This window comes from Parasteatoda tepidariorum, chromosome X1 (genome assembly GCF_043381705.1).
Source record: "Parasteatoda tepidariorum isolate YZ-2023 chromosome X1, CAS_Ptep_4.0, whole genome shotgun sequence".
Taxonomy (NCBI): domain Eukaryota; kingdom Metazoa; phylum Arthropoda; class Arachnida; order Araneae; family Theridiidae; genus Parasteatoda; species Parasteatoda tepidariorum.
In genome coordinates this window covers 70,387,680-70,415,074 of record NC_092214.1, presented here as the reverse complement: position 1 = coordinate 70,415,074, position 27,395 = coordinate 70,387,680, and the positions used below count along the sequence as shown (strand labels likewise).

At 27.0% G+C, this 27,395-nt stretch overlaps 1 protein-coding gene across 4 annotated transcripts in view; it reads left to right on the top strand.

Annotated features, from left to right (window-relative positions):
• LOC107451011 (pre-mRNA cleavage complex 2 protein Pcf11) overlaps positions 1-27,395 on the top strand; it is a 106,305-nt gene that overhangs the window by 23,291 nt on the left and 55,619 nt on the right. For 2 of the 4 annotated variants that reach the window (XM_016066963.4, XM_043041100.2), the window contains exons 3-6: positions 15,611-15,787; positions 21,923-22,108; positions 22,618-23,525; positions 25,493-25,638. In XM_016066963.4, coding sequence (XP_015922449.2) covers positions 15,611-15,787; positions 21,923-22,108; positions 22,618-23,525; positions 25,493-25,638 — 1,417 coding nt within the window. The remainder of the gene's footprint in view (positions 1-15,610; positions 15,788-21,922; positions 22,109-22,617; positions 23,526-25,492; positions 25,639-27,395) is intronic. The other 2 variants (XM_071187556.1, XM_043041101.2) reach the window with 1 other exon arrangement.

Sequence of the window (27,395 nt, the reverse complement as noted above, 5' to 3'; positions counted from 1 at the left end):
TTTTGAGTGAGTTGTCATTATGGCGAAAACAGCACCAGAAAGAATGAGAGAATATCGAACTATAATGTTCGAGTTTGCAATTTTAAAAGTCTTATAATAATTTATTTTACCTTAAAATGTGATAATTTTAAAAAAAATTACAAATAATGTTTAGGATGGTCCAAATCACAGAATGTAGCATAAATAACAGTGCTTGTCAAAAACATGGGATTTTATTTGTCCCCTCTGTTACAAGTACTTTTAATTAACTTGCAATATAATTATGAGGCTCTTATTATTTCATGCCAATTAATTAATCATTGCACCCTAAAGTAGCATATTCTTGTAGAATTCTTCTTTTCAGAAATACTTAATATATTTTTTAGAATAAAATACTTGTGTGATTTCGCCTTTGTTATGCTTGGAATTCAACATCATCATTGTATTATATTAAAAATATTGGGAGTTTTGAAACTTTAGACATTCATAGTGATAACCACTGAAAAAAGCGATAAAAAATATGTTAAATTAGATTTGGCACGTCAAAAATGTCGTCAAAAATGTTTTAAAAATATTTATTTTCCAATTTTTATTTTAATTTTACGTTCAGATACTACTGTTTGCCGCAGGTTGTGCACTCTATCATTTAGCGTAGTAAATCTGGATTGTGTGCTTGCCTGCACCTTGGGAGTGTAATTCACGCAAAAAAGTTCATGATCAACACTTATGATAATGTTTTTTATTATCCATATATAAATTCAAATTCTTAAGTTAAAAATATTAAACAGGAGGTAGGAAAAGTAAATAACATTTACTACACTAATTAAAATTGGAACAGCGCACTAGGCAGCTAAAACCAAATTCAAATTATATAAACTAGTAACAATATAAAATTACTTAAAAATGATTTAGAAAAATATTGTAAAAATAATATTAACAAAAAATTGTGTGTTTGCAGAGCAGCACTTCATCAGGGGACACACTGTCTGCAAACACACAGGAGCCTTTCTGTTGTTAGTGGCAAAGTCAAAACTAACAGTGCCCCGAGCCCCCTAATGACAATACAAGCATAAAGAATAATATTGCCAAATGCTCCAGAAAATATAACTGGCCCATTGAAGGATTTTTCGAATGGAAATATAGAATTTTATATAATTTTAAATTGTATTTTTTAAAAAAACAACACAAAATACCAAGGTTTTTATTTAAATTCTAATATTGTTAAATCTATAGAGGTTTTGAGAGGGAACTTTATTATTTGTGTGGTTGATAATGCTTCAAATAATTTTGGCTTTATGTGCAAAAAATTCTTTAAAAATATAATTGGTACTGAATATGATAATAATGATACTTTCATTAAGATTAACAACTCTAAGAAAGAAATTGACAATAGAATTTTGGCTCTTTACAAAAAAATTGGATTAAAATCAAATTGTTTAAATTTCCCACACTTATTTCCGACCATTAAATTTCACAAAACACCTGTTAAATTTAGATTTGTTACATGCTGCACAGGGTGTTATAATTCTGTTTTTGGTAAACGTTTTTTTAAATATTTAAGCATTATTTTAAACAAAATTATTTCTAATGATAAACATTTTATCATTAATAGCAACCAAGAAGTTATTAAATATTTAAACAACACTAATGTTAATACAATTCTTTCCTGTGATTTCGAAAATCTTTTTACTAGTATTCCTCACACTAATTTTAAAAATATTTGTATTGAAATTTTTGATCATTATTTGTTTAATGAAGGTATTGACAAGAAAGATTGGATTAATTTATGCAATGTCAACATTTTTGAAAATTATCTTTTTAATGGTATTAGCTTTTATAGGCAAGTTAAGGGTATTTCGATGGGTAATAGTTATTCAAGCGCATTTGCTAATATTTTCCTTCATTTTTATGAACATAAATTTTTACAGAATAATTTTTTGAAAGGTTTTAGGTTTATTGATGATTTGATCATCTTCGATTGTTGTGATTTTGATTTGATTGATAATATTTATCCTGAAGAACTGAGTTTAATTAAAACCAACTCACATGACTCTCATGCTTATTTTTTGGATCTTGATATAAATATTTCTAATAACAATATTCTCATAGGGGTTTATGATAAAAGGAAGGATTTCAAATTTAATGTTATTAACCTTACACATTTTTATTCCAACATTTATTATAAAATTTTCAAAAATATTGTATTTGGTCAAATAAAGAGGTTTAAATTTATTTGTAATAACCGTAATGATTTTTTGACCGCTATTGAGGTTTTAAAAAACAGTTTAAAGAAAAATAAATTTCCTTTCAACTTTTGATGTTATGATTCAGGATATTTTAAACAAATTCTATTAACTTGGCCGATATTGAAGCCCGTCTAAGAAGGCCTGGACGGTGAACAATTTACTTTTCATTTTCAATATTTATTGGGATTTTGTTTTCAATTTCAAAAAAATGTTTTTTGGGATTTTATGGACAGATGGCAGCACTTGGATTTTATTGCTCTTTAATTTGTTTATTTACATTTAGGTGTCAGCACTCTATTTTTGAGCTGATTTGGAATATTTGACATTCATTTTCACTTTTTATTAACTGTAACTGTTTATCTTTTTAATTATTTATAATGTGCTTTGGGGGCATTTCATTGTAGTGTTTTTTTATATATTTGTGATTCTCTTACAAATTTAAGTGACTTTTAATGTAGTAAATATTATTATTCTTTATGCTTGTATTGTCATTAGGGGCCTCGGGGCACTGTTAGTTTTGGCTTTGCCATTAACAACAGAAAGGCTCGTGTGTGATTGCAGACAGTGTGTCCCCTGATGAAGTGCTGCTCTGTAAACACACAATTTTTTGTTAATATTTTTACAATATTTTTAAGATATTTTTAAAAATCATTTTTAAGTAATTTTATATTGTTACTAATGTTTTTTATTATTAATAAAAAATGTACTACTTTTACCTCATTGATACTTATTAGTGCTTCATACTTAATATACTTCATTTAAAAAAAATGCTTTATTGCTATTAATATTCAATACTGCTGATTTATACTTGAAATCAAAGTGTTGATGCAGATATAATGTTGTTAATAGCATTTTTTTCAACAGATCAATAATCTGCATATTCATATATTTTCAGTTGTTTGCATTCGAGAAAAATGTCTGAGCATGTAAAAATGTTAAGACTTTTGAGCTCTGATAACTTGAAAAAAAAATTTTTTCCTTCGTATTTCCTATAAATTTGATGTTAAAAAAACCTTGGTTTGGCCTTTTTTTATTCTTTCCTTGGTTATTTATTTTATAACCGTCCTTGAACAGCCGACTCAATTGTGAGTTTACAACTACCAATGTTCTACTCCGTAGCCTTGTTATTATCCATTCCAGAAGACAAAGGAGCTCCAGGATCAAGTATTGGCAGAGAAATTTTGCCTTCGTGGAGGACTTTTTGTTGGAATTAACCCACATTTGCATTACATGGAAAGTAAAACTGCAATAACCTCTCACGGTTTGTCAGATGACAAGGGGAACTCTAACCCATGATTCGTCTATCACTATATATTGCGTCAGCATTGTGGTTGGTGCAAGCCGGGTGCGGAATTTGTATCGGCCAGCCATTGCTGGGATCAAACTTGGTTCATCTCATTGGGATCAGAATGCTCTATTCCCTGAGCCACCACGACTTTTCCTTAATTATTTTAAACTTTTTTCTCCAAGTGCAATGCTTTTTTTTTTTTGTGAAACATAATTTTTTAAGAAAAAAATTTGTAGCTGGGCACTTTTATGAAGTATTCATGTATAAATTTTTTCTTTAAAATTCGTTGTTTAAGGATTTTAATGTAAAACAAAAATTTCTGTTTTATTTTTGAAATTATTTTTCGTGTTTCCACTTTTTTGAGTTTTTTTTCAAATTATGTGTTTTTTTCTTGCCACCCAATTCTGCAGATAATCCAGATCTTACTCTATTTAAAAAAATTAAGAAGTCATAAAATTTTAAAAAATAGTTGGGGAAATTTAAGAAAAGAAAATATTAAAAAAATATGTTAGGAAAACCTTGTATAAACTGTAAAATGAAGGGATGTAATGATTGCTAATGATAAAAGAACTATATTCTATTGATTTTTCAAGAGAAGACAGAAAAGTTAAAAGTTCTTGTTTAGTATTTTGTTATATTTCTTCAGTCAGTTGCAATACATGTTCAGAGACCACCAAGTTTCTGGAGGTGTTTGGTTGACTTAAGAAAAAAAACAAAAAAACAAAACAGGTAATAGAGATATGAACAGGAATGATGCGGTTTGCTTTAAATTGATTAATTTTATGTTTGTTATAAATAATTTATCTTGGGTAGCTTTATAGAAGAATTTAGAATTTCTTATCCTAACTATATTGCAATTCGTGGTGCGAGAAATGAAGATGAATGCACATCTGTGCTGCCTTGCATTCATGCTATCTAAAGCTGTATTTAAATTTGTTTTGAAAATGTGAAATCAGCTGCAATTCTTCAGCTCTGTATGACTAACAAATGGAAATTGAATAACTTTATCATTAAGGTGAAAAAACAAATTATCAATAAAGTGGTGAAAGGTGTTGAAAACAAAAAGAAAATTTCAAAACAGTTCAAACTTTCAAGCAACACATTGTCAACAATTCTAAAAAATTAAAGCAATATTATTGTGTGCATTATCAGAATATTATATATCTTCTTGTGAATTATCAGAAGAGGATGAGGAAAACACTGAATATGACAGACAAAAAATCATTATTTGCTGTAAGCACTGTAAAAAAATATGTAGAAAGCCCTATATAACAAATTTAAAGTTTTTCCCTCTTAGAAAGTGTATTTGATAAATTGACATACTTTTCTCTAGAGCAAACAATGGAATAATTTATTAATCTTCTATTTAATGGAATTTTTGAGGATTTTGCATAGTTTTAGTAAAAAAGAAATGAATTACTTTCTAAAAAGGTAAGTAAAGAACCCCCTTTTTTTTCTCTCTATTCTACTGTTGATATTGTGTGATTTTCCATAACTAGAATTTTCGAGATATTAAGATTTGAATATGTATATGTGCCCATGCACACATATGTATATTTGGATTGAGTTTTTTGGATAGGAATCACGGTATTTACTGTTCAGTAGTATATTAAACTGTCTAAAACCTGTAATTTTAAAATAAAAATTGTTAAAATACTTAACTCTAATTGCACTATGTACTTATATTACATATAAAAAATATACAACTATGTTTACTGATATTTTTTTAAACATTTGCTCAATACCAATTGAAATCTCACACTATCTAAAACCTGTAATTATAAAATAAAATTAATTAAAATATTTACTACTCTAATGCACAATGAAGTTATATTACATATAAAAAATATACAACTATGCTTACTTATTATTTTTTTAATCATTTGCTCAGTACCAATTGAAATTCCTCAATTTATTGTTTTTTATGATAATATCAATGAATTTTAAAATAAATAATTATATTGCAGATATATTCCATGAACTCCAGCAGCTATTTCTTTTTTAAAAATATATTAAAAAATTATTAATATTAAATTATACTGCAATATCTACTTTCAGACAGCTTTTAATAAATTTTTTTATTTCTTTTTTAAAGACGTGGATCCACATTTATAATTAAATTAATAAGTCGTTAATTTTGTATTATAGTTAATTCATAATCTTTCAAAATTATGTTATTGCTTACAATGAAACTTCTCCCAAATTTAACTATGAACAGAGAAGTTTTGGATTGTTGACACAATAATTTTTGACTAGACTATTAGAATCATGATTTTTACCACTGTGCCAAATACCTTGCCATTCCTCAGCAAGTCGGAAAAAAGATTTTTCCGGATAATAAATCGTTCATCCAGTGTGTTATTCAGTAAAAAAAAAAACGATGAATAGGTGATATTGATAATTATCCTCAATTTCATACAACAACCTCTTCTTATCAGTTGAAAGACATTAAAAAATTAAAGAATGTTTAGCATGGTAAAATATATTTGCAGTAGAACCGCGATTTAACAGCCTTCGTGGGACTGGTCACAAATGTTGTTAAAAGCGAGAAGTCGCAATATCGGGGGCATGAAAATTTAACTTGTGTAAAATAGCATAATTATGCATACTATCTTCTTATTTACTATGTAAACTTAAAATAAACAAATACATTTGAAAAATTCAATATAATCTAATATTTTAATAAAATTTTTAAAACTTGCATCATTTTAATTAAAAAAACCCAGATATTTCCCCTTGTTTAGAATTCATCAGTTTTAATGTATGCAATGAATTTTCCAACATCTCAATTGCATCTACCTCTTTTTCTTGACCTTCATATTCTTGAAAAAAGAAAAACTTTGAAATTCTGTAATATAACCACAGCATAATTACAGGATGGAGAAGATGTTGTAGATTCAGCTACATTTTCATCACTGCTTTTACTGGAAGATTCCCTAATATCCGCAATTGAAATGGCCTGTGTCTCGCAAATTAAAACATCGTTATCACATTGCCAATATTCTAATAACTCTTCAATATCTGGCTCTTCCTCGTTCTCCAAAATAGCATCAGCGTCGAGGCGTTTCAAGGGGCTGTACTATCGAAGGAGTCGAAAAACCACCTTTTCTGAAACTATGTTCAATACAGTCTTATGACACTTTTTCTAGGCAGTTGAGATCAAATAGAGTGCTTCTAAAATGTTTATTTTCCACAAACTTTATTTAAACATTAATTTCTTTCCATACTATACTGATTTTTTTCACCAGGCTGTTTTCTATAATATATCCAGTATTATGTAACACATTTATTACTGAGCAAACTATTAAATTTTAAAGTATTCTTACCTACTATTTTTGAACTAAAGTGGCAAGTAAAAAAAATATAAGATTTACTGGGATTCAGGATAATTTTACTACTACTTTTTAAATTCCTTGAATTGTGTACTGTAAGCTCTTCACTTTTTAAAATTTTAGTTATATTTTAAGGGTACCACTAAAATCCTAAAAGCAAAAACAATACTTTTTAATAAAAACTGCCAGAGAATTTATGAATTTAGTTTGTTTTTACTAAAAAGATTTCTGCAATACAATGGAACCTACCTAATGTGATCACCTTCAGACTAAAAACTACACTTGTTTTGAAATAAACATAGTATAATAGTATCAATCAATAACAGCACCTAAATAATCTTCTTCATTAAACTATTTTTTAATAGATAAACTTTTTTTTGACTGATGTGAATATATTCTATGTAAAATAAATGCAAATCAACAAAGATAACTTAATTAAAAATACAAATAATTACTCAAAAAATTATTAAAAAAAAGCATAACATTGCATAGTTAAAAACTTATTTAAAATAACCAATCAAAACTTAATAAAAATAACTTAAAAACAAGCATTCAAAAATCACTGTTTCTTAACTCACAAAAGATTGCTAAAAATGAATCAATGTGACACATTCAATTGCTTTAAGTACAAGACATTTAGTGAAAGGAATTAGTTCTGGAGTATTTTGTAAAACCTGTTTCACCAAAGAACTTCCGTGAGTCAAGTTCATATTTCAGTAGAAAGGTGTTTGAAATAATTTTTATGTCAATGGTAAAGAAAGACCATTGTTTCTTTTCCCCCACCCTGTAAATGTTACATGATCAAGAAAGAAGGAATGTTTCTCAAGTGTAACTTTTAAAACCTATTTAGATTTTCTGTTTGGTTGCCCCCTTTTATTTTTAACAATGTCATGTGTACCCTTATCTCTCTCATTTCCACAGCATTTCCTCTTTCCCTAGCAATCTAATAAAGAGGTTTGAGGAAATGCCTCTTTTTCTAGATAAGATGATGAGATGTTTGTTTGCTAAAAAGTGTCTGAGAAATGGACCCTTTCCGAAAAGGGGCATATGTTATTCATAATTCGTTGTTCAATATATGTTATTCATAAATTAAATTAATAATTAAAAGATTTTATTAAAATATGTTGATTAAAAATAGATAACATTCTATAAAAAGTATAATCTAATCAGTCATTTAAATATGACCAAATTTATATTCCTTTGCAAAATTGTATATCATCCAACTTTGTGATTTTGAGTAAAAACAAAGATGCTTTTAAAGTCAGAGGTAACATTCCATTATTGAATAATATTTTATGTATGAAAGAGAAAAAAGAATAAAAAAAGTTTACAAATGGAAAGAACTGCAAATGATATTGGTGAAATAAAGTGTTTTCATTAGAGTAAATAAGACATTACCATAAAATCAGTGACATTTCATAGAAAAGAAAAGCAATAATAAGATTAAGTGGGTAACTTTTTAAAAAATAGTTTGTTCTGCAAGTTCCACCAAAGAATTGTTCAAAGTTTGTGATAGGGAAAACAAGCAGTTACTGCAAATTTTTTAATTTTTTGTCATTTTCGTTAAATATCGGCCTTGGAAACATTCTGATTGTGCCGCTAATGAACTTGAAGATATGCATAAATCAGATTCAAAGAATTACATAACATACAAATTGAGTGCCCCCTTAAATTTTGACAAACAACATTTAAGTGAGGAGGCATTTAAACATTACCGATTATAAAATGCAGTCTCTATAATTAGTAAAATTACATGTTTGATATTATGTACGAGGCCTGTCTAAAAAGTATCCGACCTTTGGCCGGAAAAAATATTTCGAATACTTGACTGAGTTGGGACCCTAATACCCTTCAAAGTAGGCCCCTTGTGCTTGCACACACTCAGCCCACCGATCCTTCCACTGCTGGAAACACCTCTGGAAGTCTTCTTTTGGAATGGTGTTCAGCTCCGTCGTCGCGTTCCGCATTATCTCTTCTCTACTCTCAAAACTGGATCCTTTCAGTGGCGTCTTCAATTTTGGATGCAACCAGAAGTCGCAAGGAGACAGGTCTGGAAAGTAGAGAGGTTGGCGAACGGTTGTAATTCCATGTTTGGCTAAGAAAGTGTGGATCAATTGGGATGAATGTGCAGAGACGTGCTTTTTGTTCCGGCGACAATAACTTGGGTACGAATTTTGCAGCCACTCGGTTCATGTTCAAATCTTCACGCAAAATTGCATGTGCAGAGTCTTTACTCACTCCAACCTCTTCTGCAATCTCCCGCAATGTCAAACGACGATCTGCCATCACCAAATTTCACAACCTCTCAACATTAACTGCACTCTGAGCAGTTTGAGGCCTGCCACAACGTTGCTCACTCTCCGCTGATGTGTTATCTTTGAATCGGTTGAACCACTCCTTAATTTGTGTTACACCCATCGCTTCTTCTCCAAACACCTGCTGAATCTTACGAATTGTTTGGCTTTGAGAATCACCAAGCTTTTGACAGAATTTCATGCAGTATCTTTGCTCAATTCGTTCAGTCATCTTGCGAGAAAACTAAATCCGACAAACACTACGAACAGCACCTTACTTGGCGACCACCAGCCAGCGAGTTGCACAAGCGAACACGGTGAAAAAATTCAGTCATGTGCATTAAGGTTCCTCCTTCCACTGTGCACTAAGGCGCCGCCTTAGAGTCACTACTTTGCGCAGGAAAAATTAAGGTCGGATACTTTTTAGACAGGCCTCGTATGTAAAAAATATTAATAATCATAATATTAAGAAATCTAAACAATATATATAAAACCAAATAATTTAATTAAATAAATTATAAATATAGTTACAAAAATATATATCTGGCATATATTTTACTTTAACTGCTAATAACTATATTTTATATATGTATATATATATATATTTTTTAATGATTATTTTTTGTTTTTATGAAAAATGTTTGCACAATTGTAACTCAAGCAATTGAGTGAACTATAAAGGAATAAAATTAAAATAAATAAAGTAATACGAAATTCAACTTGTTTCTTACAAATTTACCAGAAAATTTAATCAGAAAAACTAGAATCAATTTAAAAAAGTGTCTAAGCCCTAATGATAAGGATCTTCTATTTCCTGGATCGTGCATCACAAACTGGGAATGAAACAAGCCATCTTCTCTTTTCTAAAAATGAAAGCAAAACTATGCAGCTTAATGCTAAACCATTTTTTTCCATTCCCTTGAATAATTTTTAGAAAGCAAAGCCCTTTCTCGACTTTCTACTGTTTATTCACCCATCCTCTTTTCCCCCCGTCAGTCTGTCTTACGTCATTTACTGAGGGTCATCTTTGCTTCTTTTAAAAAGAGAGCAAACTACATACCTTCCTGCTCATTTAATTTTTTCTCATCCCCTTTCAGTAATTCTAAGAAAGCAAATCTCTTTCTTCTATTCATTCTCTTTCTCTCTCCACCCCCATCTCTCCTTTATCGTATCAACTTAATTATATCTGGAGACAACGTTCCAATTTCAGTGTGACATAGTTGTGATAAACAAATTCACTTACTAGAGCAGGTAGTGGAAAGAGGTGCTTATTCAGTGTTGACAGCTTGGCCAAATTTGTTTGAAATTGTAAGGAGCGTTTGATCGAGTTGGGGCACTTGTTCGGTATAACTGCTTCTTTATTATACTAATATTAAAAGTAGTTGCCAGGAATCTCTGCAAACTACTGTTTTTTTATTGCATTACTCTACTTTTTTTTTTAAAAAAGTAGCATGTTACATTGCAAAATACAAAAACAAGTAGCGACTACAATAACTTTGCTACTTGTGACATGTTTATTTTGACCACTTTTATTACATAATCATACCGGTTCTATAACTGATAGTAATAAGCTATTCATATAAAATTTGCAAGCTTTTATAAAGCTTCACTTACAGCAAAATGATTCCAACACTTCTTTTCAACAATTTTGTTTCCTTAAAAAATCCAGCTTCATTAACACAATCATCTTCAACTTCTTTTTAAGTTTTAATCATATAATAAAATTCTCGCTTCAAAATTCAACAAAACTGTTGTATGTTGGGATATCACTGACCAAAATCATGAATAATTCAGCCTTTACTGATTCACCTTCAAAAAGCAATTGATTTATAGGATTTTAAGTAATCCAAAAGCAATCTTCTTACAAACAGTATAATGAATTAACATATACAAATTTATTCCTAGAATTTCTGAGAACATATGATAAAGGAACCCTTTTTAAAAGAAAAAGATAAATATGCCTCTTACATGCCTATACCGCAGAACTATTAGATGGAAGAGGAAGGTCAAGGAGAGGTAGAAATGAGGAAAAATGTCACTTGGACGGGAGCCAATATCATTAAAAACTGGTCAATTTATACATAAAGCATGTGGTCACTAAAACATATAAATTCTAATGTACTTTTTATGGGATGTAAATAAAATTTTGGGAAATAGTTACTTTAAAGTGATCAATATACCAAGATTGACACTTTGACAGGTTCTACTGTATTTACTTTCAAAACTTTATTCTGTGTAATAATGTTTTATATAACTAATTCTTACTTAAAAAATGGATTTTACTAGTATGTTAGTTATTTTTTATTAAATGAAAATGAGTATCTCTCTATATATATATCTATAGTGTCAATATTAGCTCTCACTTTTTAAGTTTAACTTTGGATTCTTGAATTCCCTAAAATAACCTTCTTCTAATGATGTAAATGGTTTAGTATCTTATCAGCAAATTCATTTTTGTTTAATGAAAAACTTTCCTTATTTTATTCAATAAACTGTTCCTAAATTTGTTTTGATTTGAATTAAATCAAGTTGTTTGCTATTATAGATTTGATCTGTTTTCACCATTTATATTATTAAACTTACAGAGCACTTTCTTTTAAAAATGACAATATTTTTTAGGCATTTCCACTAAGAAAATTACATGAACTGGTATCCATTATCAAAAGAGAAACTTTTATGTCCTCCATAGATATTAAACAATATCAAATGTCAAATTTCTTAAATGTCACTTAAAGTGATAATGGTACTATGTATGAACAGCCACAAAAATACAAACAACTGTCACATAGCCACGAAAATATTTTGTTCAATTTTGACTTTAAAAGACTGAGAACTTCCATTTTTTTTTCTTTTACTAAATATGGTTTTATATGCATTTGAAGTTTTACAGCTGAATAAGAAATACTTCTTATATTTCTGGAAAACAAAGAATCAAAACAAAAACATCTCTTATCAAAAAAGGATCCTGGTTATGTCACAGCTCTAATTTATGACATTGAAAAACAGAATAAACATTTCATTTTATCCCAAGATCATAATTAAGAGAATTATTTGAAAACTTATTCAAAACTAACACTCAATAAGTAACTAATTTAATTCAAACCAACCTTTTTTTGTCTAAAGTAAAAGTACATTTTGTTTGAAAAATATATTTTTTTGTTTTAAATTCTTCGTATTATTTTCAGTAATTGAATAAATCAAATTTCCCCAAAACAAATAATTGTGAGGTTCTAGTGTAAAAGCTAATAACTAAAACATACAAGAATAGAATAAATGTTGTAATAATGTTGTCTGGTATAATGATCTATAAAAATTACTAATATTTACGATTTAAAACATAAGTGCATATCTTAATATGACGAAAATCATTTTTATCAAGTTATTTAAAAAAGTTCTGATAAAATTGCAGATTTATTAGGAAAAAAACATTGATTTTTTTTAAAAAATCTAATTGATTAACTAAATAAAATATTATTAAAAAAATTGCAGGATTCATTTGAACTATATTTTTAGGGCTTAAAAATTTTATAAATTGTGATTCTATAAATTTGCCGGCACAACTAAGATGGAGCAATACCAGAAAAATATTTGTTTTAAAACTCTTTTTAGTTTCACTTAGATCAACTTAACTTTTTTAAATTTCTTTCTCAAAATTCAAAACTTGAATTATGAAGGTTTATAACTTCAGTTTCACAAAAACAAACATTTTGCTAGGATATGTTGGAAAATCAAAATTTTTCAATAATATTTAATAAGAGTTGCATTGTTTAATTAGAGTGCATTCAAGAGCAAGTAATTGTTCAATAAGAGTTGCATTTTTAAGTAAATATTTTTACATTAAACTATGAGTGAAATTATTCAAAACAAGTTGTGGCCATTATAAAGTGTTTTATATAAATTAAATTAAACTCAGTGGCATGACGGCCCAAAGAGGGCCAAGGTCTACTCTGCCTATCCCAGTTTTCTTAACTATGAGCTCTGGGTTGTATTGGTTGAGTGGTCAGCCTAATGTGGAACCCCCAATGTCAAGTTCACAAGCATACTTGGTACTCATTTTATTAACTCACTGTAGGATGAAAAGCTTAGTCAACCTTTGCCTGGTCCTAGGATAGAACCCCAGATGGGTTGGACTGAAGTGCCTAGTGCTGTCACTCAACCTAATCCTCTCGGGGTGCTTGAGGCCAGAGTGGCCTTTTACCCCTTTATCATAAGATGCGGATCCTTGAGGTCCTTGTTTCCTAAAACTGAAAGTAAAAAATTAGTAATCACTCAACCACTGTTGATCAAAGTTTTTCATACTTGTGTCAAAAATAACTTTTCACAAAAAGAATAGTTCATATACTTTTTTTCTCTGCAATTGTGTCATTTTCTAGCATCCAAATTTAGTACTTGTCATCACAAGTGTGTCAATACGCTTTTGCATATTAGAAGGGGTGTTAGAAAAATCAAAGTGTCTTATGATAAAGGACCTGATAATGTGAATTCTATTTTATGTTATTAAACTATTATTAGAGATATATAATAAGGAGGAGGCTCTTATTGGCGTTTCTTTTTCAGTTATTCTACCTTACGACTTTCTCTAGAACACTCACTGAGTCACTCACACCACTGAGAAGTTCAATCTTCTGAGTTTACTTCTGTACATTATTTAAGTTCGCTATTTCTAATTCAAATTTTTACTTTGGTATAAAAGCACTCTTATTTTATTACATTTTATTTTGTTTTAACTAAAATTCTAATTGTTTCATAATTCTCTTTATAATTTATATTCATTAATTTTATTCACATTTTATTGTTAAATAAATCATGACATCTGAATATTTCATGGGGAATAAAAACACTTAAAATTATTACATCCTTTGGAGGTAGGAAAATGTTTAACAAATTATTAATTAATCAAATTATTATGTAGGGGTAAAAATGAGCATGGGGAAATTAAAGTCATAGCCTATTTAAAAAACTCATCCAGGGTAAGAATTAAAAAACAAATTATGTTTTAACAAGCTTCATATGTATATTTTGACTTTTATGCACCTTATGTATATTTTGACCTTGGATGAAAATTTTGAGTCACTATTCATATAATCCTAAAAATCTATGCAAATCTTTGAAAAACAGTTTAGATGTTGATTCAAAGTGATTTCAACCCTTTAAGAAAATTTTGCAGTAAGTGCAAAGTTGTTTATACTAAGCTTATGTTTAATTTATTATTATGTTTGATTATATGTTCTGTCTGCATGAAAATATATTACAAAAGTATATAGTCATAATTTCCCTTTTTTTAACACAACGGTATAATTATGATCATATTCAATGTTAACTTAATACATGACTCTTCATTTTCTGTTGCATAAAAATGGCTAGAACATGCAAAAAAGAAATTTCTTCTTAACTCTCTGAAGAACCTGCCGGAACCTGTTGCAATGGTAACAGAGTCTGCCAAAAGCTGAAAGAAAATAGGGCATATTAATAACAGTAATCCTGCTGCAAATTAGAAAAAAAAAGTTAGTTTAGAAAAGATAAGAAGCAAGCCAATGTGATCAGAAACTTGAAAGAGTAAAAGAAACTCGTAAAAAAACTCGTCAGGAACTTGTAGAAACACACACTTGCAACAGGCATTTTTGCATCTTATTTGATCTTACATTAAAGGAAATTCTATTTCTAATGTTTTTAAAGCTGGTAAACTAAAAGACTGGTCTATATACTTTATAAAAAGATATCTTCGCTTATCCTTGAAGAAAGGGAAGCATCTTCAGTCATTGTGCCACTCTTACAAAATTCCAGAAATTGCTAAGATTTTTGTAAAAAAAATTATAAAAAGAAGCAGTTATAATAAAAAAAAATTTACATCATCAGATAAAACTACTTTTTCATCAATGCAGAATGAGTAAGGATTCTATTATGATACCTCTCAGGTATATGGATTAAGTTGGAAGAGCAAAGTACTGGTTAGGGTTTTTGGAGGGACTGATAATGAGTCAACACTATTTCTGGGATGTGCATTAGCTCATGTTTATAATTCTCCTACATGTGGTCAGAATTATCCACCCCTTTAAGAGCTTTACCTTCTTCTATGTATGTAACTTAGAAGATTATTTTTTCAACATTTTTAAAGAATTATAAAATCCCCGTAAATTATAAAAATATTAACTTCAACTGACCCTATACTTGTAATATTCAGATTATGTTATGTTTCTTACATCAAATTGATTTATTTAGTAAATTAATTCAAGGCAATAAATCTATTGTAACCTATACTCATAATAATATATTACTCATTTGATAGAAGTATGGTAATATTTTTGAAAATTAAAGTAAGTTTATTTATAAAAATTTTTTTTTATCAAATTGACTTAAATCTCAATGAGAGTCAGGACATCATGGACCTCATCTTGGACTATATTTTTGATATATAGGTATATATGTATAATATTCTTTGTATGAAATAAATTTCTCTTTTACTTAAACTAGGTTGATGAGAACACTAGAAGTCTTCTTTTTAAACTGCGTCAAACATGGTCCGGAATATTAGCAGAGAAATTGCTTTATAATTTAGATCTAATAATTAGAAAATTGGATCCAGCCTGGCCTGTTCTTGCAATGCATAGTCATTTTAATCTTCAAGGTGTTAATATTGGTACTCAAAAGGTATGAATTTCTAAGGATTAGGTATTGATTTAGGTATAAAGTTATTATTTTATCATTAATAAAAGTTTATTAAAACAAACAGTATACATTTTTTAAATGTCAAGCATTGCAAGATTAAAATTAGTTTTCAAACCTTGCAAAAATGGACAACACATGAAAGTTACGGATAAGCAATATTTTCTCATTATAAATAGTTTGAGTTAACATGTGAAGTATGCAACAGTACTATTTGCTGACTGCTTGTTTTCTTTTATACTGAAAAATAAATATCAATTAAAAAATAAATATCTATTAAAAAATAAATATCTATTAAAGATTTGCTTCTTATATGTATTTATATTGAATTATATTTCAGTAGCAGACCTTATGAAAACTTTATTAATCTTTGAAACCAGTTAAAGTAAAATTTCAAAATTTGATTTTAAATGAAGGTGTCTGTTTACATTCAGAAAGCTCTGTACTATAGTATTATTTTATTTCATATTTACAAAATAATGTTGCTTTGTCATGAATCAAATAAAGATTTATTCCTCAATACTAATAGAAAAATATTTTATCCTAGTCTTAATTGTTAACAGTTATGCTTGTTTCTCATTATAACTGTTAACAATAATGTCTGTTAACATCTATGTTAATAACATCTGTAATAATTAATTTTGTTATTGCTTGTACTATTAATTTTGGTAAATTGAACTGAAAAAATGCTTAGCTTTGAAAATAGCAAAAGTAATTTGTTTCACAAACTATACTAGTGACATTCTGTGGCTGCTAAAAAAATTAAGTAAATTGGCTTCAGAAAAATTTATTCCCTCTAAATTCAGTTTGTTTTTCATAATAAATTGTTTTTTTCTCAAGGAGGAAAAATTTTTTTTCTTGTGAACAAATAACTACTCAAAACTTGTATTTTAAATAAGAAAATATTAAACTGATATTAAATAGTTTGGTAAGTATATGCTATGTGCAGATGGAGTCGGTAGTTTTTTGTAGTAAGAAAAACATAATTGCCTCTGAAAGTTAACAATATGAATGGAGCTATTTAAAAAAAGGTGAAGAAATATAGTGGAATTTACTGTAGTATATAAATTGTGATTGAAATTTATATATGAACAAATCAGACCTACTTCAGAAGTGAGTCACTTCATCCCCTAAATCTATACTATGTTCAAAAAATTGGATATTTTAATATAATGAGATCTCCATTTAGGCTGCTTCTCTGATTTTATGATATTGGCAAAGTTTTTGAATCACCCTCAAAAAGTTTTGACATGAATGTTTAAAAAAATCTATTATTTGTTAGTACAGTACAGAACCCGTTATCCGGAAATCAGTAAACCGGAAAACCAAAAAACCGGAACGAAATTTGATAAATTTTCCCGCCATTTTTTTTTTAAATGTTTTTTTTTCCTCATAAGATTTCAGGATTTTTCTTTCTTTTTTGGAAGATGTTTACCTTACCATCATTTTGGAAATAATCATTAGTGTATTACTTCGTTTTTTCAAGATTATTTCCAAAAAAAATTTTTTTTAGTTGGGTTTAACAATTAAAAAAACGGCTTTTTGTAGCGATTCAGAAAACCGGAAAAATCAGTTATCCGGAATAGCGATGGTCCCGATCGTTCCGGATAATCGGTTCCCTACTGTAGTACAATTTCAAACTGTTGATGAGTGTTGATTCAAACTGTTGATGTTTTAATAATCAGAGTTCAGTCAATGTTGCCCAGTCAAGATTGAATATTTCATTACTTCATATCAAAATATATATTTGAACTTCTTGGAATAAATTTAAAGAAAACTCATTAATTTGATAATAATTTTTTTCTTAATCTGAAATGTGTGTTATCTTAATGTGCCATTTTATTATTACAAACATTTTGAAAGCTCAGTAGATGAAGGGATTAAGTGACATATTTGAAAAATATTTAGTTTTATTGGGAAAAGTTCTTATTATAGTCTTAGTTAACTATACAACCTTGATTTATTCTGCTAAATTTTAATTCTTAAGATCTCATTGGATGATAGATCCAAAAGAGTGTGTCTGAGTGTTGATTCTTGTGTGTGTTCTAAATGCATTTAGTAATATACAGTCATGGAATAATAGAAAAACAACTAAAAACTAAGAATGCAAATGCTTGAAGCAAACAGTTTAATTAAGTGTAAGGAATTTATAAATCTTTCTAACTCAAAATTTAGAAACAAGAAATAAAGTCATGAAAGTCTTCAAAAGTCTTCGTTGCCTGTTGTTACTTTTAATCTCATTTACTCAAATATACTAAAATGTCAATTGAATCATCTTGTATGTTTAAAATTGAGTTATTTTTGTTATCTAAAAACATTTTTGGAGGTTAAGGAGATTGTGTAATTGTTAAGGAATTGGAAGTAACAATTAGTAACCAATGCATTTCAATATAAATAGTTCTTGCATATGTTAAAAAAAATTCATTGTGAGAAATTCATCTCCAAGGTATTTCAATTAATTTTTTTAAAAACGAATTGGAATACAGGAAAACGTTTTTTAATCAATATGTTTCAAATCATCTCCGTATTTAATAAATATGTTTTCTGAGTAGGGAAAAATATTATTTTATCAATTTTTGATTTTTGGCTATGAAACAATATACAATGGTATCAGTTAGTAACAACTATGGGAGAGCATACACTCAGTTTGGAAAGTGGAAAATAAGACTGTGATTAAAGCAAATTTGTTTTTTCGTTCTGTAAAGTGTTATGGCAATATCCCTCAGAAATTTCTTAAATTATTAATATAATTTAACTGTAACTGTAATCTGCTTATTTTGACACAAAATGTGCTTAAGAAAAGCATAAATTTTTTATTGCATTCTTATTTAACGTGCAAAAATAACCTTCAAAACCAAATTTCATAAAATTCTGATCATTAGAGGATCAACAAAGACAAGGGAACTTTTAGCATGGAAAATAAAATGTTGCTATTTTTTGGTATTAGTAGAAACAGATATGCATAAAGCATAATGTGAAAATCATACACCCTTTCAGTAACTCATTGCATTACCTTACAGTTTCCTAGAGTGAAGTAAATGTACCTCTTAATTAAAAAAAAAAAGAGTATTAGCAAAATTTACAAAATTATTCTTTGCATAAGCTTTTTCAATCTGTGCGGATAAGTATATCATGTCCCAGATTAATGAAATAAATAAAAAGTGGTAGCAAGACTTTTTAAGTTAATCATTATAGAAACTTATTGGCACATTGAAATAAATTTTACCCTAAATTAAAAAAATAAATTGAAAGTGGTAGTAAGATTTTCTTTTTTCAAATAAAAACGAAAAAAATATTTTTCTTTTCTCTTCTTCTGGCTATATGGTTTCAAAAAATGAAGTTATCTTACCATATCAAGTATATTATTCCTGGAATTAATATGTTTACTTAGCTAAAAACATTTTTTTGACTTGATATATGCTTTTAAAGATTAAAATTAAACTTAACACAGTTTCTCTTAAATTCAATTAAGATTAGATATATTCAAATAAATAAATAAATAAACAGGGTTTGTACGGTCCTTAAAAACTTAAAAAGTGGATAGTATTGTAATAAATAAATTTAAAATTAAATAATCAAATCTATAGATTTAGCAACTAAATTAATCTAATATGGTGATCACCACCAATGTGTGGTGATCACCATATTAGATTAATTTAAAGCCTACATAAAGGATCTATAATCATTAAGTTATAAATTTTCAATAATTTTGTGGTGGCTAACATAATATGCATAAGAATACGCTTTTATTTCTTTTATAACAGCATTTTCTATTTTGTTGCAAGGTGTAAATTCTCGTTTTAATGACATTTTATTACATACAGAAAGTGCCATTTCCAGATTTTTCAATCTCAGTTTTAAAATTTGGACGTTAAGGTCTGAAAGACTGTATAGTACAAAATTTTAATAAAAAAGTAATGTAGATGGCTATTTCTCCTTTTCTTACGAATTTTTTCCCCCCAAATAGTTTATTAATGTGTGTTTTGTTTTTAAGGATACTTTTCCTACATTTATCATCAGTTCATTCATTTTAGTATTATTATTTTAAATTTCTATCTACTAAATTAATATCTTCCCTTAAAACCCTCTTGAAATATGTGAATTCTATATTTAGAGCATTATTAATACAAAACATGATCAGTGACACATTAATGTTTTTTCAAATGACTATAAGTTTCTTAAATTGCTTTAATTTAAAATTGGTACGTATGGAATTCATAATTGTATTTTTATCAAAAAATAATAAATTCTAGATGCATCCAAATAAATTTGGGCAATTTTTAAAATTTTTTTTTATTATGGTGCGCAAATTTTTATACAATTTGGTTTAAAAATGTTATATAAAAAAATTAAAATAGAATATTTCTCAATATATTTATTTACTTTAAGTGTGAATAAAAATTAAAACAATTGTACTCATTCTACAGAAAGTGAAAAACTAAATTTTAAAATAATGCTAATACGATTTTTAAAATAAAATTAAACTTATTTGCTATATTTGTCTCTTTAATAATCAATTTTAAAAAGAAAAAAATGAGCTGATTTATTTGTAGCCTATATCAATAATGATTAAGACTCCTAAAATTAACAAATTTCCTAAGGCTGAAGGTGAAACAACATTATGAGCACCCCTTTTTAACCATGTACTTTCTAACCTAAGAGTTTTTTTTTTTTTAAATCTTTTCCTTTTAAATTTAGGCAATAGCAGTCATTTTACTTTTTTTTATTTTTATTTTTAAAAAAAACAAGAATTTCTAGCTTAAGAAAATGGAATTCTCTAAAAGTTAAAAGTCTGTAGCATCTAAAATCTGTTATTGAATAGTAATGAAGATGGTTTAAAGTACATTTTAAAACTAAAACATAATTTAAAGAAAAGAAAATGTCAAATTAAGTATCGATGACTACCCACCAGAAATTCTTTAAAATGTGGGCGTTTCTTTATTTCTCAAAAAAAAAAAATTGATTAAGAACGGATTAATTCATTCACTTGCAGGATAATATAAATGACATAGAATTTGAAGTAATGCAATTTGATCATATCCCAATAAAATGTGGGCGTTTCTTTATAAAATGTGGGCGTTTCTTTATTTCTCAAAAAAAAAAATGATTAAGAACGGATTAATTTATTCACTTACAGGATAATATAAATTACATAGAATTTGAAGTAATGCAATTTGATCATATAATCTCAAAATGGAGCACCATTTTATAACCATTCAATTATTAATTTTTCAAGTTATTTTTTAAGCAGCTTTTTAATATTCCAATGGCATATGGTTTAGGTTTAAAAGAAAAATCTCAAAATACTGAATATACAAAAATTTTTATTCCTTAAAATTCAAACTTTTTTCAGCATTTTAATATAAATTACTTATTTGATCTAAATATCTTCATACCTGCCAACTTTTAATCCTTTCGACGAGGATTTTTCCCAGTGGTAGTAAAATGGAATTTAAATTACAATTTTATGCAAAAACATACGCTGTTATTTTGGGAAGTTTTTGCAGAATGTAAAAATAGTATTATATCAATATATATGCTTAATTTTTAAAAAAATAGTGGTGGTCAAAAAGAATATAAATCAAGTTTATAAATGCAAAGAATATATAGAAAGCATACATTTTACTACCACTTTAAATATCGAAATAAAATTTTACGCCAAATGCGTAAAAGTTGGCAGGTATGTATCTTATTATATTACATAGTTCTCTTTGGGCCGAAGCATAATTCTTTATGAAATAATTATTTTAATGTAACAAATCCTTTAAAAGATATAAAGAGCAATGAGACCCATGAAAATAGCATAAGAGTAACAAATCTTTGATATTTATAGGGGTCGAACTATTAATGGCAACTTTTCAAATATTTGTCTACCCTTTATTTTGGGGGTTATATATACTTTAAAAGATTTCTTTAAGATGTTACTTAAGCACTTTCTGGAATAAAAGTTGAACCTTTCAAAAAATATAAGAATGATTTATGGTTTTTTGCTGACTATATTTTATACTCTTATTAAATATTTTATATCTGTTTGCTCATATGTGTAAATTTCATATGTGAAATCATATTTTTAATTAAACATTATTTTGACTCTTTAGTTTCCATATTTCCATTATTTAGGAAACAGTTCCTATATCCAGCAAAGTTATAGAACTAGAAAAAGAGAGAAAATTGTGTTCTAAAAAAGATATGTTGAACCAGTTAGTTGAGAAACGTAAAAAACTACAATTTAATATGAATTCAGAAACATCTACTAAGTCAAAATTTGAAAAAATTCCTTCTAGAGCAATTAAAGATGGTTTTAAGGTATGTTTTTTAGCTCATTATGTGGAAAAAAATATATATACATTAATTTTTTTGTTTTAAAGAAATAAGCTATATGTTGTTTCTATTTATGAAAATTCTTTTTTTATTATTTATTCATTTTGAAACTAATATTTTCACAATTATTCAGTAAGATCTGGTGTAGTAAAATTATTAGGTTTTTGTGTACATATTTTTGGAGCAGTTTCAAAAATAAATATTTTTTTTAACTCTTATTTATGTATTAATTCATATTAAGTATAAATTCACTTTCATTTATTTATGTATAAATTCAACTTCATTTGTTTATATATAAATTCACATTCATTTATTTATGTATAAATTCACATTCACTTTTATAAAGTTTATTAAATGCTTAAAGAATGAAAAAAATCTATTTTTATTTTAAACATTGTTGTTTCTTTTAAAAAAAGATACACAAAAATTAATTCTTTAATCTATTATATAAACTGAACACATATTGTACAGTATTTCCTTTTTATATTTTTAAGGTTATGAGCAAAGATATAGAAATAAGTGTAGAAGATGAACCTTTTCAGAAACATGTGATGGAGACTGGAGGTTTTACTCCTGACTTTTCATTTCAGCAAACTATGCACAGTTACGAAAAAGAATTCAAAACACAAGAGATAAACACCACAAGTTTTCTAAAACATATAAGTAAGACTAAAAATAGGAAAGAAGGTGTGAATCTTAAATCTAATAGAGCTTTTTTTAAAAAACATTTTCGGAGGAAACATGCCAAACTTGGTTTTAGTGAATGGGAACAAACTAGAAAAAAGTTGATGAAATCTGATGAAAAAATTAATAATGATACTTCTCATAATGTTTGTTCAAACAAACAAGAAATAGAAACTGTTAATCAGTGTTTTGATTCTAAACATGAATCTGATTCCAAGTTAAAAGATCTGAACCTGAATCAAAATTCATTAATTGATAATGAAGGTATTTGTGAATCAATTCCTAAAGATAATGCTTCAATAACTGATATAACTACTCATAATAAAACTGATTTAAATACATCAGATTCTAGTACATTTAATGAACCTATTTCCAGAAAAATAGATGTTACTTTCAATACTATTCAGCCTGAAAAATTAAACACTGTATTAGCTTCAGAAATTTGCCACTTAAAAGAAAGTCCCATGCTAGCAGATAAACAGATTTCATTTGTAGAAACTAATGAAAATAAAGTAAATGAACATAACAAAAAAATTGTGGAAAAAAGCGAGCCTATAGATCAAGCTTCTGAATCATTTAATGCTCTTGAAAATGTAAATGAGGATATGTCTAAAACATCAGTTAAACGCGATTTCAAAAGTGTTGAAGACACATCAACAAAAGAAGAAATTCCAGAAAAAATTCCAAGACTTGAAAGCTGTGAAAATGATCAATTCAGGTACTTATACAATGTAAAATATTTTATGACCTTTATTTGAATTGTATTAAATTTATATGTATTTATGAAACTCTTATCCATTTTAAACTTATTTTCATCATCAACAAATAAGACTTCAGATTTGCTCTTGATTTTTTCATACTGTTTATACAGTAGTCTTTTTTTAAAATTTTTTTTTATTTTTAAAATTCGAATATGAATAGTTTGAAATACTTGGTAATCGAAACAAATGCTAATTCCTTTAAAATTTTCTATTGATACTAATGTTAAAATATTATCTATGATTTGAATGCTTGCATAATTGTTTTATTGATTTAAAATTTGATGCAATGAAAATCCAATATGTTCCCTTTCTGAAGCCTTAAAAATGATTAATAATTAATTTAAGATGGTTTGCAGAATCTCAGATAAAAGTTAAAAATTACTTTAATGCTATTGATGATATTAAAGATTTTGTGCAACTGAAACAAACAGTTATCACAAAACATTTTAAGTGAATCCATATAGAAGTTATTCACATAGGATTGTGCAAATTGTGTGTTCAGGAATTGAATTTAGGCATGTAAATTGTGTGTTTAGGAATTGTCAATTTATAATGAAATTTTATATAAATTTAGGAGTTACAGGTTATTATTAAAATTTAAAAAGATGTTAAATTTATTTTTTGTTAAATATTGATTTAAATTAATTCTGCAATATAATTTTTTTAGATATTAGTGTTATTTTTAAATTTTTGGATAATTCAAACTTTTTCCCTTACCCCTTGATTTTGAATTCAAAAGTGTTTATAATATTCTTATCTTAGTATTTTCACCCTTTAAGGTTTTTTTTTTTTAGATTCTCATATAAATTTAATTAAAAAGTCAATATTTATTGTTAGAGATAAACATAGTTCATATAATTCGATTGCTCAATAGGTCCGGATTGACTCAAGACTGGCAGGTTATGCCTAACCACAGAATTACATCATTGCATTAGTCAGAGAGATAGATCTATATTCACTATTTTAAGATGTGCTTAGGATTGAGTTTTCTGTTAGATATATAGTAAATATTTTAATTTGATGGTCGCAAACTGAATATTACAAAAGTCTGGGTCTTAAAACTGAGGCAGTGCTTATGGGATGAGGGTATGACATCATGGATTCAAAACTATATTGATTAAAATTTATAACATCACTTTTTAGCTAAGTTGTTCTTATCAAAACAGAAAACTCATCTTGCTAAGTTTGTTTTGTTTTTTATTAAACTTGTAAATTGATAATTGTAAATATAAATAAGAGAACAATGTTTTATAATAAATGAATTAACAGAGATAAAGTAAATTTATTATACAAAAAAAAAACAAACAAATTTTATTTGAAAAATGAATGATGTAGTACTTGTAAAATCCTTCTTTTGATTCTGTTTAGGATAGAAAAGCGTAAAATGTTTTCTACTTGCTTAATAGTTTGCAAAAATATAATTTTTAAATTATACAGTGTATTAAGTGGCAATGAAGAATTATTTTCCTTATAACCAGGATTAAAATAAAACATAATATTTGCTTTCAATTTCACTATATTTTTTAAGTGTCAAATTACTTTTAGTTGTACAGTGCAATTTAAATGCATCTTTTTTATGTTGTCATAATTCTCTGCACTTTAAAAGTTAAAAATTTTGTATGGGTTAGGTTAGTGATAATTAATCTATTTAAATCTGTTAAAAGTGAATTACTTTGTTTCTTAATTACCCTTTCTGAATACATTAATTATGTACTTATTCTCTTTTCAAGCTATGTTCAAATAGACTGAATTTTAAATTGGTATCTAAATAAGCTGATTTATAATGCATAAAAAACATAAGTCACACTTGTTTTTTAAAGCAATGTTTTTTATTTGAGTACATCTGAGAAAAGCATTTGATATTTATACATTTTATTTACTTTTTGTTCTAGAGTATATATCATTATTTATATAAATTTTCCAGCTCTGAGAATGATCAAGTATTATTTGGGAACCAGGATCAAGATCTTAGAAGACTAACTGATCAAGATTTTAAAGGATGGGATCAGTACAAAGAAGTTTATCCCGATGAGTTTGGAAATCCTAAAGTGTCATGTAAAAACCTAGAAGGTAAATTTGTTAATCAATTATTTTATTTTAATGAAATATTATGCATGATAGCATAAATCGACAAAACTATTGCATAAAAAGTTATTATTATAATAACTTTTGACAAGGTTATGAATATAAATATTCAAATGCAAGAAATCCTTTAAATATATGGACAAACAATCAACTTAAATGTTATTGATGATTACACTAACTGAGTCACTAATAAATGTTTTTCAAAATAATATTTTTCTTAGTTCAGTGTTTTTGTCAAAAATAAATTTCTGTACAATGTTTATTTTCCTTTAAAATGATTTTTAGATTAGACTGTCAAAAAGACAATGAAGGCCAACTACATATAAATGATCATGGGTAATCACATAAAGGTTTTAAAGAAAAAATTGTTAAGTGACTGTTGAAAAACAAGAATTTTCATGATGGTTATTAATACAGTACAGAATTAATTATCTGGAAAGATTGGGACCATCGCCATTCCAGATAACTGATTTTTCTGGTTTTCTGAATTGCTACAAAATGCTGTTTTTAATTGTCTATAAAAACCCCACCTTAAAAAAATATTTAGGAATAGTTTTTTAAAAAAATGAAAAACTGTAAATTAATACACATAAGTTTAATGAGATAAAAGAAAAGAACATTTATTGAAATAAAAATATATACAAATATAAAATGAACAAAAGAGATAAAATGAAAAAAAAAATATATATCAGCATTTACCTTTAAAAAACTCATCCATATTTAGTTGACAGAAATTTGGTTTTTGTCTCATGAACAACTGCTGAATCTTACATTTCCTGATAGTGTAGGGAACTAATGATTATTTCTGAAATGATGGTTAAGTAAACATCTTTTAAAAAAGGAAAAAAAATTGTAAATTCTTACAATGAAAAAAACTTTTAAATGGCAGGAAAATTTATTGAATTTTATCTGGTTTTCCTGTTTTCTAATTTCTAAATAAGAGGTTCTGTTCTGTACTAGGATTTATAATTTTAATGTTATAAAGCATAGGATAATTATAAAGCAGGAAGTTTATAAAGAATAGGATTAACAATAATTAATGTCGCAAGGATTTCTAATACTGAAATCTAAACCTATAAATTTACAGATATAAAACATCAAAAATAAAATTTAATGTGCAAAATGTTTAAATTTTGGCTCTCATTGAGACAATTATTGCAATATATAGTAAAGCCTGTTTATCTCAAACTTCTTTATCTCGAAAACCTCTATATCTCAAAATTTCTAAATTTCCTTTAATTTACTATTTAAAATCAAATGTATTTTCCACGTCTATCTCGAAGTGTAATCGAACACAAATGCCCAAACAACATAACAAACAAAGAAGGTAAGACATCAAAAATCTTTAAAAAGATTAGTTTTAGTGTTAAAGGCATTTAAAATTTTTTTTATGTAAATAGATATATTGGTATAATTAATTTACAGAAATGCCTATATTTCTCTACTAAAACAATTAAAGTACTTATAATCGAATTTCTTAATTAAATTGACTTTTTTAAAGTACCTGTATAACTTGAAACCTCTTTATCTAAAATTTTTCGCCTTTCCGAAGAGATTTGTGATAAACAGGTCCGACTGAATTATTATTTAGAATGAATTATTAATGAATAAGTTATTTAAGTAGATAGTTATTAAATAGGAGATTTTTTTGTACATTAAATTCAATATCTGCATTTTATCTAATACCAAGTGCCTTTAGGTAAAAGTGTAAAAAGAGAACATTCAAAAACGTTATGAACAAT